Consider the following 17,879-nt stretch of genomic DNA (forward strand, 5'->3'; position numbering starts at 1 on the left):
AATCAGTAGCTTATATTGCTGTGTTGGGCATACACTGGAGTAAAATATTTAGATAAAAGGAAATTTTAATAGTGAGTAATTGGTTTTGCGTTCCAAATGAAGCCACCTTTGGTATTAATTAGATCATCTTGTCAGTCTGTATTCCCGAAGAAGAATTCCGAAGTACACTCGGCTGATCATTTCCCAAAATTGGAGGTGTATTTGATCATGGATTTGTTTACACGCTGATCCAGGTATTGATCGCACACCGCCAGGGTTCAACTGACCCTCCTGGAAATCCCCTGATCCTCCAACATTTTGCATAATAAACTATGGAAAAAAACACAACCTTTTAAAACTGAAAGGTAAATTGAAGCAAAAGACCATTAATTAACTCTTACAGTTCTGTGTAAGTGTTTAAGTAGTGTGTGAGAGGTCATTGTGAATGATGTCCTTGATGATCCCTCAAATTATGATTAACAACATTTTATGCATAAACCTTAATAATTAAGACGGTGGAAAATTACAAGAGGGAGTTAAAGGAATACTCTCCACAACAAAAGTGATTTTTCAAAGTACTACCTTTCATCCTTTAATCATTAAAGGATGAAGACGTCATCATCTCTTTGTTACGTCATACTACCAGCCTGGTGAAATTCCGTTATATTTATTATATTTGTAAAAATATACATTTAATTTTTTTAATGGTGCTAAAACAATTATGTCGGGTTAAAAATGTGGCATCTACATTAAATCTAATATTTCCCTCGATTGTAATGTTTAAAAAAAACGAACGTAGCACAACGAGCCAATGAAAACGGAAACGGAAGTTACGAAAAGCGGAAGTAGGCGTTAACAAAATAACAGCGCGCTAATTCGTTTGTTGACTTCTTCAGTTAGAGTGATGCTCCATAAACGTCAGTTAAAACTTTGAAATCGGGCAAGCACCGCTAATTTTGCAGGTACGTGTCTACTCAAAAAACAATATTATTTTGGTTATCATGTTACAGAATTACAGTTTAAGTAATACTAATGTTTGTTTCTGTTTTTAGTATGGCTGTGCCGTTTGTGCAGGACTGGGATCTTGTTCAGACACTTGGTGAAGGAGCTTATGGAGAGTAGGAATCTTTTTATTATTGTTTCACCTCTTTAATTATTATTGTATCCTTATTTCAGGCAGCTAACTTTGGTTGAGAAGTGATCATGACACATTTGATCCACTGGTGATCGGAGAATTTGAATCTCTCCTCTTTCATTTCCAACTGCTTCAAACAAGATAGTTGTTAAATTTGGATTAATATTTTTGTAAAGTCGGCAAATAAATAAAACAGCAAATAAAAGTTCAAAAAGACATCAGAGAGCTGGTCAGTAATCACTTCTATTGATTGTTTTTTAATGTTCCTTTCTGTCCATGTTAGAGTGAAGCTTCTGGTGAACAGACAGACGGAGGAGGCGGTTGCAGTCAAGGTGATCGACACCTTGCAGGGTGAAGAATGTGCGGAGAATGTGAAGAAGGAGATCTGCGTGCACAAGGTAGGATATGACCTCCGATGCGATCCGTGAAGCATTTCAGTGAAGTCAATTGATAAGTGTGTGATTTATTTTTTTCCAGATGCTGAAGCACTCCAACATTGTGCGTTTCTACGGACATCGTAAAGAAGGAAATACTGTCTTCCTCTTTTTGGAGTACTGCATAGGAGGCGAGCTGTTCGACCGAATTGGTGAGAAAGCTGAAATTAAATTAACGAAAGTGTTTATTTTTTAAAGGCTGCTCACATTTTGCTAATCAAATTTCTATCTTTAGAGCCGGATGTTGGAATGGATGAGAAAGATGCACACAAATTTTTCCAGCAACTTTTATCGGCTGTGGTGAGTTTGTGTTGATCATGTGACCTCCTTCTTTCTGCTTGTATTGAAATCTCACTTTGTGCTATTTGCAGGAGTACCTCCACAAAATCGGCATCACGCACCGAGACATAAAGCCAGAGAATATTTTGCTGGATGACAAAGGTTAGAAATCATCACTATATGAAAATGCTGCATGTGCATTTTTACCTACTGCGCTTTGGCCTTCCAGACAACATCAAGCTGACAGATTTTGGCCTGGCGACCATGTTTCGCTTCAAAGGAAGAGAGCGGCCGATGAATCGTCTCTGCGGGACTCTCCCTTATGTCGCCCCGGAGCTGTTGAGCAAAACTCAGTACAAAGCTCAACCTGCAGATATCTGGTCTTGTGGTATCGTGCTCACTGCAATGCTGGCTGGAGGTAAGGAAACCAATTGAACCATGCTCACAAAAGGCTTTTCTGATTCTGACTTCTAACCTTCTGTTCTTCTTCCCTCCAGAACTGCCATGGGACCAACCATCTGAAACCTGTCAGGAATATTTGGATTGGCTTAACAAGAAAACCTACACGTCTCCCTGGAAGAAAATACAGCCAGCACCTCTCTGTAAGTCCTCAATGTGCACATTGGCCAATTTGTGTGTCATCGTATTTTTTTTTTTTCAGCTTTGTTATCCAAATTACTGATGGCCGCACCAGAAACGCGCATCACTATTGAGGAAATTCAGAAAGACCGCTGGTTCACTGAAGGTAAAGAAGCCCGTGACTTAACGTGACAGTTCCATTTCTAATCAGGATTTTTTTTTTTTTTGCAGGTGTTAAGCAGCCACCAAGTGCTTCAAGCTCACATCCCAACAAACACCAACGAACCGATCTCGAAGTCATACCTCGAGCCAGCAGGTAAATGCGTCTTTTGTTTTCTTGAGATACTTTTTGTGTGGTCTTTACGCCAACTTTACGTTTTTTTTTTTCTGTGCAGCAACGACAAGATCCAGTTGTCTAGCTCCCAGCCCGACCTCGCCGTGGGAGGTTGGGAAGGCATGCTGCTCGACGGCAAGTCCAACGCTCAAGTCAGCTTCTCCCAACCGACCAAACCCGAGCATATGCTGCTGGGCAGTCAGCTGATGGGGACGCCGGGAGCCAGTCAGGTGAGTCCAAGTCCTTCAATGCACCTCTAGGGCAATATTTCCCGATCTTTCGCCAAATAATTTCACAATTCCATCCCTTCTTTGTGGGCGCAGACACCGTGGCAAAGATTAGTCCGTCGAATGACGCGTTTCTTCACCTCCGTGAACGCTCACACCTCTCTGACTTTGCTGAAAGACGCCTGCGATAGCCTGACCCTCGTCTACAAACTCACCTGCGACAATCACGTATGTATACGCAAATGCGTAATTTACAATCAGGCATGTGCACTAAAATGTTTTGTTTACAGCGTCCATTTTAATTAGATGACTTGGAAGCACTTGGGTTTAGGCTATTAAATAGGGATGAGCGAGTACCGATACCAGCTATCGATACCGAATTAGTCTTATTTTAGGGTATCGGACCTCGGTATTCGAAACCTTGGTATCGGCCGCTACTACGCGAGAACTAGTACTCATACTGGTATCGGTCGAAAAAAAAAAAAAAATCAAACATCCCTACTTTTAAATTCTGATCAGGTGTGCTTTTCATATGGAATTTTAGACTTCATGATTCATAATCCTGTGGTCATTTTTGTGCAGCGACAGATAGAGGGCATCATTAGAATTCTGCTTTTACCCATTGCCAAGAGACAGAAAACAAGTTGTGAAAGGATAAGAAAGCGGTGTAAAAATAGAGTGAGGTTCCCTCCCTATGTTTGTGTGATTTAAATGTGTGTCTGCATGCTTATGTGTGTCTGCATGCGTTCAAGTGTTCATTTGCATGTTATTGTTTGTCTGTTTCCTAAATGTTGGTGAAAGTGTGCACCAAGGTTGTAATAGTTGAGGGAAATTAATGAAATAACAAATATAAAAACAATAACAGAACTGCTCTAAAACTAATAAAAAATAGATTAGAATGAAAACTCACAAAACTATTCTAACCGTGGTGTGCACCTGTTGGTTATGGGCGTCGCTAAATATTTTCAGCAATATCATATTTCTATGTCTAGAACTAATTCACTAATCAACACCCCCCCCCCCCCTCCCCCTCCAAAAAGGAAAAAAAAAAACTAGCTGGCTCCAAATTATGTCAGGTTTAGTTGCTGTTTTTATCTGACTGCCATGGAAAAGGTTTGGACAGTTTATAAACATCTCAACGTGCATTCACGGCAATCTCATTTGCTCATCCAGTGTTGTCTACTGGTCTGACATGGCCGCCTTAAATATAGTTAGTGTAAGCGTAGCCTCATACAGTGGTTGGTAAAGCAAAATTGAGATTTTACAACATGGAACGTGTGAGAAATTTTGTTAATGAAATTTTAATCCCATCTTTTTCTCCTCAGGTAACGGTCAGTACACTGGACAAACGCAATAACAAACTTATTTTCAAAGTCTACTTGCTCGATATGAATCAGAATGTGCTGTTAGACTTTAGACTGTCCAAGGTGAGTTTTAATCGCTAATTTTACTGATCGCATAAAGCAGAATTAAAAAGTAATTGACACACTATCATGTGTACAGGGTGACGGCCTGGAGTTCAAACGTGTTTTCTTGAAGATAAAGCAGAAGCTGTGCGATATCGTCTGCACTCAGAAGATTGTCTTTCCTAGCACTTGAAGCCATTTGTGACAAACAGGAATTGTTGGTAAATAGCTGTTAACTTTTTAATGTTATATATTTAATTGTTCCCGTTTGGTATGAGTTTTATTGTTTGTGTTCCCCGTTTCCTGTTGTCATGTTTTTTTAAAGAAAAACGTTCTCAGTCAATATGACAGATTTGTTTTTATGTTGTTACTGTTCAAAATGTTGATTACTAAATAAATTACTTTACAGTTACAGTGATTTTTTTTTTAAAGAGAGTTCAAACTGCAAATTTCAGGTTTAAGATGGAAAAAATGGACAGGATGTAATTTTGGAAGCCACAAAAAAATGAAGACTACTATGACTTTGCGAGTAATATGCTTCAGGAGCCAGTCGCCTGGACGGTGATGGTGACATTGACGGGTTCGTTGTCCCCCATGGGAGGGCCCTGGTCGGCGGCGGCCAAGGGTGAAGCCGCACGAGGTATTTTCAGACCTGCACAAAATAATCACAATCATAATACAATACAGGATCCAACTGCATTGAAAGAAATTAAATATTATCAAACTGTTTAAAACTACAGAATTATGATAATCAATCTTGCTTTTAAAAATTTGCCTGTATATGTTATTCAAAAAAATATTTCTATTAAACAAGATTCCGATGATCATAATTTGGCAAAAGGAGTCATTATGTTAATCATGTGACTTTAATAGTCTCCCATTGAAATTTTTTTTAGCTTTGTGTGACATTTTTAAGCGTTACTTGTCCATCTTGCCTTGGCTGGATGAGCTGCCCATTTCTGGTATGCCTCCGCCCTCCACCTCACTGACCCCCTCATCCTCCGGGAAATTAATGTTCTCCCTCGATTGGCTGTGACGCCTGGAAACGGAAAACGTGACAATCCCTTAATATCGTTAACTAAAGCCAAAATGGACTATTTACTTCAGCAACATATACTCACAGGCCAAACAACATGTCATGTAGTCCTGCAAGAAGGCAATAAATTAAATTCTTGACTTTTCTATCAACTATAGCGTATGTGAGTGACACTCACGAGGACTGTTGTTGCGGTTGCGGAAAATGTACATGAGCAGCAGCACGGTGAAAATGACAGCAAAAAGCATCCCGCCAATAGCTGCACCAATCACAGCAGGGTAGTTGTTGGAGCGCGGCTCGGCTGCAACACACAACAGTTTACACATTGCGACAAATACTCATGCAGTGTATTTGTTGACTACCCTCAACACATAATAACCTCTACTTTACTATCAATCACCTGATAGCTGGTAACTATGGAAACAAAAGAGGCAGAAGAAAAGAAGGTAAAAGGAAAGAGTGTTGTGTGTTTGTGTGGGATTTATGGTTGAGTCTTTCACCTGAATAAAGACAAAGAACATGTATTACATCAAATCTAATTAACAGCACTCAATTTGATAAGTTGAGTTGTGGTTAGAAATTAAAATTTTTGCCACTGCGCTTGAATCTACCTGGCGTTTTAGCAGCAGAAGGATGCCCAATGGTTCTGTAGTTGAAAGGCATGACCCGGAAGTGGTACTTTGCCGTGGGTGTCAGCCTGTCCACAATGTGAATCCTGACATCAGGATCCTGGATGATGTTCTCGTGCCAGACTTCAGCACTGATCCGTTCTTCTGTTCTCCCCATTGATTCGTTGTTGATCGTTCTCCTCCCCGGTCGCTCGGTTAGACCTCTGTGCTGCACGACGAATCCGGTCCAGCCTTGTTGGGCATCTCCTTCCATCTGCCACTCCAGCTCCACCTCGTTCCGCAGGCGGCCAATGTACATCACCCTGATCAGGGTGGCATTGGGTGGGATGGGGTGCTCTGAGAAGGAAATCCGTTCAAAGCAAACATTGTGGCTGCTTTTATGAAATCTTTGAAAGACTCTTACTCTTAACTACTAGTGTGACATTGAGGTCGGCTCCTCCCACCGCGTTGCTTGAGGTGCACCTGTATTCGCCGCTATCCTGAGCCTCATCTGTGTCTCGCACGGTCAGGTTAGCCCACGCTGATGTCCGCAGGAGCATGTACTTGGATGCGTCCAGGATGTCCAAACCGTGATTATTGAACCATGTTATCTGACTGGTGGGAAGGTAGTTGGCCCTCAGGTTGCAAGATAGCTGCACGTCGGTTCCCTCGTACACGGACACGACCCTGCGCTGCGTTAGCAACACAGGAGCTTCTGTGAATAGAATAGAATAGAAGAAGTTACCGTATTTTCCGGACTATAAGGCGCACCTTCAATGAATGGCCCACTTTAAAACTGTGTCCTTATATAAGGCGCACCGGACTATAAGGCGCACCATTAGCATCATGTCAGATTTTTAATCCAAATCAAATCACAAAATAATAGTCTTCAGTGGGCCACTTATGATCGATTTCATTACACAATGCTTCGGGCCAGTTTAAATTTAGGAATTTGGTCCATATATAAGGCGCACCGGATTATAAGGCGCACTGTCGGCTTTTCAGATAAGTTTAGATTTTTTAGGTGGGCCTTATAGTCCGGAAAATACGGTACATAGTCCAAATTTCCAGCACCATAGCATGCTTGTCTCTGATCACTGACCTAATGTGAGCCAGCAGGTCTTAGTTTGACCCAGAAGTGGATGTTTTGCATGACAGACGTAAGGTCTTCCATTGCGGGCGGTGCCGTAGCGAATGTTCAGAATGTTCGAGTTCTCTTGCTTGGGTGTTTCATGGCCACCTGGACCCTCCCACCACACCAAAGCATTGGGTGCCCCTCCATCCCATGAACAGGACAACATTAGATACTGCTTGTTGGTTGTCACGTAGGCTAGACACACCGGTTCCGAAGGAGGGAGATCTGGTGAAGAAAACATTAAGGAGCTTACAAAATTTCAGAGGGGATCATCCCTGTGACTCAACATGGTTCACATAGTCCACTCACATGCTCGTGTGCTGCACTCCACTGATTGCTCAAGTGCAAGGTGAGAACCCGTGCAGGTAAACAAGCTGCTGTTGCCAAACAGATCTTGGGACGGCAACAAGATGTCGCTGTCATGCCCTTCGTCTACCTCTTCTCCTGCACGTCTCAAGTGGTTAGCCCAGTGAACTTCAGCGGAAGGGAAACCACCAGTCCAGGAGCAGCGTAGTTTCAAGGAGGTGTGATTCACGGCCGGCTCCATCGAGCAGGAAGGAGAGCCATCTGGTGGATCTGTGGGGAGAAGCAGTAGCGTAACAAGGCAGTGAAGGATCTAGAAAGTCAGCAAGGGTGAAAGCAACATTGGCAATGCTGGGTATACAGGAACCTTGCAAAGTGACCATTGCCACTTGTCACAGCCGTGACATGTCAGCAAGTACCTGCCAAAGAGTCCTGTCAAGTTCCTCTCCGGTCCAAACCAGTCTGGAAGTCCTCCTTACTCATCTGTGTGTGTTTTTTGAGTGTGCTGTGTTTTGGTTTTGGAAAACTTTGTGTATATGCTTGAAAGGGGTAAAAGAGGTTGTCTGATCGAGAAGGAAATCAGAAGAGGGTGCAATTAAAAAGATCAGAAATGAAGATTGAGTTTGTCTTGGACTTTAAATGTCCACATTGCCACTACCGTTTATAGAACCAAGACAGAAGACCATAGGTAAGCTCGCGATCAAAGTTCAGACTCACAGTAAACTGTCAGGCTGATTGTTTTCTTGGAGCGGGTGTTGAGGTAGGTGTTCTGCGCCAGGCAGGCGTAGTCACCCGTATGCATGCGGAGGACTTTGGTGATGGTGAGCTGTGGTCCAGTGTAAACCTGCGAGCTGTTGTACAACCAGACGTACTGGCTGGGCGGGTTCGACTGAGCTTGACACTGCAGGGAAACCGTCTCTCTCTCTAGGGCCGAGTAACCTCTCTCGGTCACTGTGTAAGGCGTCACGTCGATCTGAGGAATATCAGGACCATCTATGGAAAGAAGGTGTTTTATGAAACTGGAGTTTCTGTTGCGAATGTTTATAAAGAACAAGGTAGCTAATCTTATGTGATGGGTTATACTGTTGCCATGGAAGCTTAAGATTTCTGAATTGTTATACCGTATTTTCCGCACTATAAGGCGCACCTAAAAACCTCCAATTTTGTCAAAAGCCGACAGTGCGCCTTATAATCCGGTGCGCCTTATAGTGCGGAAAATACGGTAAGTGGAAGCAAAGACATTTTTATTCTCACAAAATCATCTCCACTCACAGATAATGTCCAGCCATATCCGATCAGATTGCTCACTGTTGACCGCGTTGCTAGCCAGACAGCGGTACCAGCCCGTATGGTTACGGTTCACCTCCGTCACGTTGACCACACCGGTGTTGCCCTGAGCGAACGCCGAGATGTTTCCGTGACGGTTTTCTTGTTGCCATACATACTGGATGGGGCCTGTCCCATTGTCCAGATTACATTGTAGCCATATTGTCGATCCTTCCACTGGAGAGACATCGCTCACCAAGAGGTGTGGCTTTGTTACTGGAACTATGGAAGGCAAAAGCATCTTTATAGTCTCTATTGGTATAATTAGCATGAAGGAGGTAACTCATCATTAGTATTTGTCAGTCACATGCTAACTGCTACATCCTACGATTAGCAATTAGCCTTACCTCGTACTGTGAGGTGCACATAGTAGTAGTAGACTACAGGTGAGTTCTCAATGTCATAGAAGGCCTGGCAGGTGTAAAGACCTTGAGCAGCCACGGGCAGCTTGTCGATGCTAACATCGGCACTTTTCAAGATAACCGTCACCTGCCCGAGGGTGTGGGCCAGTTTCTGGATCTTGGGACCTTGGCCCAAGTCGTACACCACCGCCTTGATGGCTTCAGTGCCAGGCTTGGTGAAGCTCCATATGTACATGTCGGGTACGGTGGACCCGCACTCTAAGATCACGGCTTTGCCCACCACACCGTACACAGTGGTGTCCTGGTACACCACCTCCCCATTGTTGGGCTGGGCTGGGGTAAGAGAAGACACACACATGCATGTAAACGTGTGCAAGAAAGAGCCTGGTGTTGTGTATCACACGTGTTCTGTTACAGGATGAATTGCATTGTAAGTTTCAGACTTCATGATAAAGAACACAAAAAATCGCTACATTGCCACAAAGCAGAATAAACACACATCTAATAATTTTTCATTCCACTCTGGGTAATTTACTGTTTATTAATTATTAATTTATAATTATTATAATAATATTATATTATAGATTATTATTATATATTATATTATTATAATAATTATTATTGTAATAATTAATAATTATTAATTTAATGTACTTGAAAAAATAAAACTAAAATAAATGTGTTGAGCTTGAAACTTGCAAAATAAAATAAAAATGCGGTTCAAATTAATAGTGATCATTATAAACTAAGTCAAAGATCATATTAAGTACAAACTAATTGCAACACTCAATAAGTTTGCCATCCATTCAAATATACCATATATTTAAAATATATTTATCCCAATTCTTTATACTTACAATTGGCAAAGTAAAGTAGAAAAAGGAGCCCTAGCAGTTGGACCAGCATGGTATCATCATGATCTTCAATCCAGCAATATTTTTCCCCGCAAAAATAATATCTAAAGGCCAGCTAAAATGACTTCTTCCCTCGCTCCCATCCAGAAGTTTCCAGAAGCAGGCACTGACTTTGAGTAGCCTGAGAGTAGGAAGGGATGAAGTCAACTGATTTAGACTCAATTATTCATGTCTTTTTCCTTTCTCTCCATCCTTCTATCTTTCTCCAGTAGGGTTAGAATGACACTGGTGATACTTTGCGCTCATCTATTATACACACACATTACACTAATGGCTGCCAATGTGGACATTCCGCTACGCAACACTCACAATCATTTTGATATGCTGCGGATAAGAGGCTTTATTTTGTTTATGTTTATCTTTTGGACTTTTTGTTTCAGGACAAGGGAACGTACATCAAACGATAAAAGAATAATCCGTCGAATAAGATCATTTCCCCCTGTCGTTAATCCTCTTTGGGGAGTTGTACAAATACATTTCAGACATTTTAATTTCAGAGAATAACAACAATTGATGAGATTTGGATTAGGCTCGATTTTTTTTTTTTATAGCAGCCACGATTGTTCTTTTGTTTCAACCTTGTAATCTTGTCGTGAAGAATGATCCTGAAGGATCGCGGTGTGAGTTGAAGGAGAACAAGAGAGGAGTGGGAGGGGACTAATAAGTGGAAGCAGGTAAGGTGAGATGTGGCCCTCGAATGAATGTAGGCCACTGATCAGTTTCGGACACTTGGCAATGACTACATTCATTGTAAAAAGGCTCAACTAAAAAAAAAAAAAAAAAAGCCGACTACTATAAAGTGAGAATAAGGATTCGCGCATTTATGATTTGTGAGAAATTACTAACACCACTGATATAAGCCTCTTGCTCATTTTTTATTGAAATACTCAAAATTCATCCAACAACCAGTGTCAATGAATACTAAAACACATAAACACATTTTTTTTTCTATAAATGTCAAAAAAGAGAGAAATCTCTGTCAATAAAAATGTCAAAATACAAACACAATCAGGAAATAAAGGTGAGGTATCAGGGATCAGTGTTTACAGTGCAGGATAGAGACAGTGATTATTAAATTATGAAACATATTTATTTGACTTTATTTCCATGTGTGTTTTTTCTTTTCTTACAAAAAGAAGAGGATGGTAAACTGGTTAGCCAGATTAAAAGATTCCGTCATGCCCAGGTATAAAATAAATAATTTGTCTGAGAGAATACTCCCTTAAAAAAAACATAATTAAATAAAATATGTGTCACAAGGGAAGAAAATGTGTTGCCAAATAAAAAGTCCGAAAGCTGCATCGCTTCCCCCCAAGTGTAGCAGACGCCATGTAGTCCGAGTCGAGTTTTCCATCCTCCTCAAGGGAAAAGTTTGTCGTTCTGTTTGAGATCAGGTTCAGACGTACTGCTCTTTGGGGAACGTATACGCCCCCACCCCCGGGGGAGGGGGGGACAGGCCCGGCACTGAGGGGTACTTAAAAATAGCGGAGGAGTGCGAAGGTGGAGAAAATGTGTTCTTGGACGAGCTGGTGCTGCTACTGCCCGTAGTCGTGTTGGTAGCTTGTGGAGAATGGTAGGGATGTTGGGGCAGGAAGGACAGCGGGGGGTTAATGGGGGGGGAGTAGGGCTCTGGGTAGTCCTCCTTATTACATGCTAGTCTGTAGCTCACGTAGTCCGCTGTGTTGGGAAGTTCCTCGTAGAAACGCCCCGAATGCTGTGGAAAGGGTTAGGAGCAATGCTAGTTCAAAGGTTGGCAATGAATGAGCTAATGTTGTGACCAAAAGGTGTACCTGAATATCTTCTGCGGGTCTTTTACGTATCGGCTGGGACAGTTTCCTCGATGGAGAGTCGTCTCTGATCAGAAGGAAAGACAGGAAACGGCATAATCAGTGCCTTACTTGAATTGTCTTTATTGGACATTTAAGATCGGTCAATCCCAAAAAGTATGGACGGTACATACGAGGTATCGTCCTTTCTACTTCTGATCTTGAGGACCAGCACTGTAACGGTGATTCCCATCAGCACGCCCGCTGCTAACAATAAGGCCACCACGCTAATGACATCACCGGTCGCTATCTGTGGTAGCGGCTTGTCTGAAAAGAAACCAGATGTATCAAGATGGACTCTGGATCTTGAGATCTCATGGTCTCCTACCTATAACGCTGACCTCCACGAAGCCCGATCGGGTCCCGATGCTGTTTGTGGCATCGCAAACGTAAGTACCCTGCAAATCGTACGTAACGGGTCCTTTAAATATCAGAACGTTGTCTCTTATCTCAGCACTGCTCGGCATGGAGCCGTTGATCCTGAAGGAAACACAGACAGGAATTAATATGGGAAAGATTTACTGGGATGTTTTTCAATCCTCTTTCTCACAGCTTCCACTGGTAGAGGGAGACGGCCGGGTTGGCGTCAGCTTGGCAGCTCAGTTGAACGTTCTCTCTGTTTAGATACCAGTTTCCATCGTAGCCGTCCACCAGGACATCGGGTTCATCTGGAGTTCACACAATGAGGATGATCAATATGTACGACTAGAAAAGACTGGAGGAACAAAATGAAGCACAAGCCACAAAATTTTACTTACACTGAATATCGAGGGTGACGCTGTCTGTGAATACTTCCTCGTTGTAGGAGGTGACACAAGTAAGGGTCTCCTTGTGTGTTTCCCTACTGGGCACCAGAATGTAGTCGCTCTGAACTGTGAAGGTCCCGTCTGAGTTTCTGTACTCGCGGGTGGTCACCTCACCCGGCACCCTCGTCTCCCACCTGCCGACAGGAGAAGCGTACCAGCGTTAGCTAGCTAGCTAGCTAGTGCTAATTATGATAAAATTCCGCTTTAATGAACACACACTTGATGACACCGGGTGGTTTTCCATTGGCAGAGACGCACGTCGCCACTGGGGTCTTTAGGTTGGATGCACGAGCCACCAATGTGGGCGTGGACAGACTCATTTGGGTGGTCGGACGAACTAAACAATAATAAGATCAAATACATAGAAGGAATGTCGGACTATTAATTGATAACTTTCTAGGACCTAACTTACTAACATCTAGGACCTTCTTACCATATACAGTCAGGTTGACCTTGTTCTCCCTGTTGCCTGCAGGGAAGGTGGTGTATTCACAAATGTAGGTGGCTTCGTCAGACATACGCAATGAGGAGAAGGTGATGGTGGTGTCTTCTAGGTTGGGAGTCCGACGCCTCACGGCGCCGTTCTTGAAGGTGACACGGTCCTTATAGGGCGGGGCCACGGATACCCCGAGGGACGGGTTAGCGATGGCCATGTTCTGCTTGGTGCCGTTTACCAGTTTCTGCCATGTCACCTGATGTGATACAATGTGAATATTGAGTGAATTAAAAATGACATTACTACCAATTTAAGTACCTGTGAAATTTTGACAGGCGGCGAGCTGTTGATGAAGCGACATCGGAGATCCACTTTGGAACCCAGGTAGCCCGACTTCCCATCATCCATTTCTACACTTTGCCCATTCACTCCTAAAACACAAGAATTTGTGTACATTTCAAGCACATACACGCAATACATCCAGACAATGTGTAAAAAGGATTTCCGTGATCAGCACACGTTATGTCAAAGGGAAGGGACCTTAGGTCAGAGGTTGCATGGATTACAGTAAAGTATAAATAAGCACGATTTGTGAAGTACTGTCCCCACTACTTGACTAATCTTCTAGAACAAATCCACTCAATTGCCTCCCCCCCACTCCACCTCACATGTGTTGCATGGCCAGACACACACTAAGAGTGAGTGTGAGTCATTTTATAACTTAGTTGAGCTGCTCCCTTCCTAGTGCAAACATTACAACATTTAAAAAAGTGTAAAAGGAAGTCTGAGAATAAAAGTGAAAAGTTATTTACAGTATAAGTCTAAGAATGAAGGTTAAAAATCTTATTTACAGTATTTTCAATGTGGGTATATGTATTAACATGAATAAGGTTTGTACAGAAAGTAAATAATAAATAGTTATTGCACGTAGTTTTTATAATACATAATTTTTTTAATACAACCTAGCGGAATATTGAACAAAAATGCTCCAAACAATGGCTGACCCAATTCTCATGCACACACATAACAAACACATATGGTAATATCAAACTGTTTATCTTTTGTTTTCATCCAATCATAAAAGGTCCCAAATATGGTAATTCATTTTACGACAAAACAATCTGAGCTGATCAATGAGACAATCTGTACTTTCAAATAACAGCCACATATTCTCAGGTCAGAAATGCTAGTTTCATATTTCCATCATATTAATGGAGGCTTATTGACGTGTAGCCTACATGAGTGTTTTGCTCTGATTTCTGACACGCCAATAAGAAACACCCCAGGCAGAAACTGCAGACACACTATAAGCTCCGCCCTCTTATTAAACCACAATAGAATATTACATCAGTTTGCTTACATTATTTTACATTTGTCTAATCCACTAAACACGTGCATGTGTTCATCTCACATTGTCATGCAAATATTGTATGTTAAACCTCAGTCATGCGCGTTCTCATCTTAAAGTGGACTATACATAATTAAAAACAATCCGTGGGAATAGATTATCGATAGGGTTAGATTAGATTTTAGGAATATTCAAATGCATTTGTATGATGTGAATTTATGCATTCACTGAAATATAAAATGACTTTCTCATGAGACTGAATACTGAATGACAAACCAAAAAATTAGGGACAATGGCTCCTTATGCATTAGTGATCACCCACGTACACACAAAGAAAATTGTTGTACTGATTAGATGTTCAGATTAAGAGCTTCTTTGGTCCTCTCACACACACAGCCCACGTCACGAGTATCCTACGGCCCATTCATTCATTCTTCCATAGTTTGAGAGGATGGGAAATGACCTCATGAGCCACAATGACCTAAAAACAGCAGCAGCATGGGAATTTAACACAACAATGGCAATGTTGTTTTACAAGTGCGACACACATGGAACGAGGCCTATTAAATGAGTCCAGTTTAGCTAGATACACATTCACACAAGCTGTTGCATATAAAAAAGCACCAAACCTTTAATTTAACCTTTAAGCACAAACTCAATTTTCACATTGCACTCAATCTGTGACAATGTATATGTAATTTGAGACAGACATGCATTGTTACTGTATAAGACAAGGGAGGGGTCACTTTACACTTGGGAAAATCCAAATTGCACAGCTCCCAGTTATTGATAATACCTTGAAACATAAAAGATACTTCATGAATGCACAGTGGAAAAGTTTTGAAAAAGTGAGAGGAGAAATACTGACTCCCATAAGATTAATTTTAAAAAAAATCATTTTCTTCAGATGGAACTGGGGCCTTCTGAGCAAAAAATAAATTCATTAATTAATAAATAATAATTAAAAAAATATATAATGCGATGCTTGGTTACTCAATCAGTATTTTGAAAGAGATTTTGTGTTTTTTTAAAATACTTTTAAAATACTTTTCTTCAGATGGAACTGGGGGCCTTCTGAGCAAAAAAAAAAAAATATATATATATATATGTATATATATACATATATGTGATGCTTGGTTACTCAATCAGTATTTTGAAAGAGATTTAGATATTTTTTAAAAATACTGGCATTAAAAAAAGAAAAAAATGAAAGAGAAAACAAAATGAGGACAGATTAACTCTTTAATCTCTGCGCCATCCAATCTGTGATTGATTGTGGATCAACACACTGTGTTTGTGTGGAATTTACTACCCAACGCACGATGAATACTATCAAACGCAAAATGACACATAAACACAAGCAGACACACACATCAAACTAAATCCTACGGTTAATTTGTGACATTGACCGCCATATTATGTGATTTCCTTTTTTATCTCTAAAAGCAACAGATTGCGAGTATCATATATTGCAAAAATGAAAAGACATCCACTCTGCTAAATTACATCCCTTGTATGCTCTCATTTTAACTGATTGAAATGTAGGTTACTTTTTTTTTTTTTTTTTATAAATCGCAACATATTATTTAATCTGGCATTGTTTGCGAGTGCCCGTGTGCATGTTTGCATGTAATCTGTGTGGCGGTGTGGAGTGTGTACTTGGCCCGTGTTCAGCGAGGCCAGCTCACAGGATTAGCATGACTCTTACTGCTGTTTGGGGACATGAACGCAGAAAGTCAAGAAATGAGGTGCCACAATGATTACAAAATGTCAGTGGAGGATGTCGGAGGAGGAAAAGCAGGAAATTGGCTCACTCGTCAATCATAAAAATGGGCTAGCAAAGCTACATAAAGGGGGTTAGGAAAAGGACAAGAAGGGGCTGGGCTGGATTATTTTAGTCTGGGTGATCCAACAGTGGATTATATTGAAATTTGAGTGCACTTGCACAAGCAAATGATTGCAAAACAAAAAAGTGCAGGGAATGAGCATGCACCTAGCAGGTGAAGATCGTCGTCTGGGATTTGGTTGCTATCTTGTTTCTCTCACCCTCCGTGAGGAACTCTAATCCCTGTCCTTCAACACATGACACACACACACACTGACGTGCACATGTAAACGCACCAGCAAATTACAGCTCAGCTGGCATGGAGAGAGCTTTATCAGCGACTGAGTAAAAAAAAAAAAAAAAAAATCAAAGCAGATGTCAGCAGCATCCGTATGCTGCTGCTATTGTCATTACATAACCAGGCCCACCCACGCTACCCTACTTTTTTGGTGGATGCCGCCACATGTCTGACACTAGGTTTTAAATTCAGTGGAACAGTGTCGCTCAACCAAATATTAAATAATTTCAAGATATTGGTGTTAAAATTATTATGATAAATAATGTATCTTTGTTTATCAATCTATGCCAGTGACGTATTGTGACAGGGAACCAGGAGAACAATATAAATAGGAAGAAAATTATTATTGAAAATTATTATTGATTATAGGATGCTTGTTTCTCTGTCGTCACACCTCATGAGTTCCCCAGTTTGCCTATTTAACTGATACTGAGCATCAACCAACATCTACATGCCCAGATTAGGAACATGTAGACAGTCAAAGAGGATCCAATATCAGAAATGGAATGGCTATGATCCACAGACTGTTATTTTGGAAATTCAAATTTTGCATCATAAATGTGGATCAGAACTTAGTGGAATACATATTATCAAAGTCAAAATCAAAGTCAGCTTTTGACTTTGATAATATGTATTCCACTAAGTTCTGATCCACATTTATGATGCAAAATTTGAATTTCCAAAATAACAGTCTGTTATTTAAGGTAAAAATGAAAAAGCTCACCTGTCAAGACGTAAATAGTTATCAAGAATATCCAAAGTTTCTTATGTTCCATGCCCAAAACAACTTTGCCAGTTTCCCTCTTGGTTCAGTTCCCTGTATGGACTTTATGGTCTGCCTCAGCGGCGACTTTTTCTGCTTCTAACTCTCCACTCAAGGCTTCTTTTCAAAGACCTCTGAAGATGGAAATTTGTTAAACTCCCACCATGAGATTTGATTGCCTCTTTCTCCCGCTCGTGTTGTGATTTGTCCGTGAACCGGAGGCGCAGCAGTCGGCTTGGCTCGGCGGGGATAAAGAAGCTTAACGCGTGGCCAGATTATTTCTCAGATAGCCTTCCCCCAGTCCCCACCGACAGCTATCTGTCACTGCCCAGGGGGGCTGACAGGACAGGTCACCATCATGCGTCAGCCCCCCCCCCCTCCTAGAAAAAAAAAAAAAAAAAAAAAACGAAAGGGAAGAAACAATTATACTGGGCGGAACTACAGTTTCCAATGAAATGAAATCCTGCCCGTTCAACACTTTATTCTGTAACTCCCTAAATTGCCACAAGATGTCGCCAAA

The 17,879-nt window shown here is 41.3% G+C and overlaps 3 protein-coding genes across 5 annotated transcripts; 1 reads left to right on the top strand and 2 right to left on the bottom strand.

The window, feature by feature from the left end:
* Positions 1-801: 801 nt before the first annotated feature.
* On the top strand, positions 802-4,785 carry chek1 (checkpoint kinase 1). Of its 2 annotated transcripts, XM_049743641.1 has the most exons (15): positions 802-941; positions 1,032-1,097; positions 1,398-1,512; positions 1,592-1,700; positions 1,784-1,848; positions 1,920-1,989; positions 2,057-2,245; positions 2,325-2,429; positions 2,489-2,572; positions 2,638-2,722; positions 2,802-2,970; positions 3,064-3,195; positions 3,550-3,645; positions 4,293-4,394; positions 4,471-4,785. In XM_049743641.1, exons 2-15 carry the CDS (start codon positions 1,033-1,035, stop codon positions 4,564-4,566), a joined length of 1,482 nt encoding a protein of 493 aa, XP_049599598.1. In that variant the 5' UTR covers positions 802-941; position 1,032; the 3' UTR covers positions 4,567-4,785. The 2 variants fall into 2 exon arrangements, with proteins under 2 accessions (XP_049599598.1, XP_049599599.1); XM_049743642.1 differs by lacking the exon at positions 3,550-3,645.
* On the bottom strand, positions 4,035-10,346 carry LOC125982642 (V-set and immunoglobulin domain-containing protein 10-like 2). The gene is made up of 12 exons (XM_049743519.2): positions 10,001-10,346; positions 9,129-9,476; positions 8,728-9,003; positions 8,173-8,448; positions 7,462-7,728; positions 7,120-7,377; positions 6,442-6,732; positions 6,021-6,374; positions 5,588-5,710; positions 5,495-5,519; positions 5,309-5,412; positions 4,035-5,025 (listed from the first exon to the last, which is right to left on the bottom strand). The coding sequence occupies exons 1-12, from the start codon at positions 10,047-10,049 to the stop codon at positions 4,913-4,915; spliced, it is 2,484 nt and encodes an 827-aa protein (XP_049599476.1). The 5' UTR covers positions 10,050-10,346; the 3' UTR covers positions 4,035-4,912.
* A 567-nt stretch (positions 10,347-10,913) lies between these two features.
* nectin1a (nectin cell adhesion molecule 1a) lies at positions 10,914-17,747 on the bottom strand. 2 transcript variants are annotated; one of them, XM_049743634.2, is made up of 10 exons: positions 17,321-17,747; positions 13,444-13,556; positions 13,123-13,381; positions 12,909-13,026; positions 12,642-12,823; positions 12,434-12,551; positions 12,212-12,363; positions 12,018-12,150; positions 11,848-11,911; positions 10,914-11,771 (listed from the first exon to the last, which is right to left on the bottom strand). In XM_049743634.2, exons 1-10 carry the CDS (start codon positions 17,370-17,372, stop codon positions 11,454-11,456), a joined length of 1,509 nt encoding a protein of 502 aa, XP_049599591.1. In that variant the 5' UTR covers positions 17,373-17,747; the 3' UTR covers positions 10,914-11,453. The 2 variants fall into 2 exon arrangements, with proteins under 2 accessions (XP_049599591.1, XP_049599592.1); XM_049743635.2 differs by having other exon boundaries at positions 11,652-11,795.
* Positions 17,748-17,879: the final 132 nt, after the last annotated feature.

This window comes from Syngnathus scovelli, chromosome 15 (genome assembly GCF_024217435.2).
Source record: "Syngnathus scovelli strain Florida chromosome 15, RoL_Ssco_1.2, whole genome shotgun sequence".
NCBI lineage: Eukaryota > Metazoa > Chordata > Actinopteri > Syngnathiformes > Syngnathidae > Syngnathus > Syngnathus scovelli.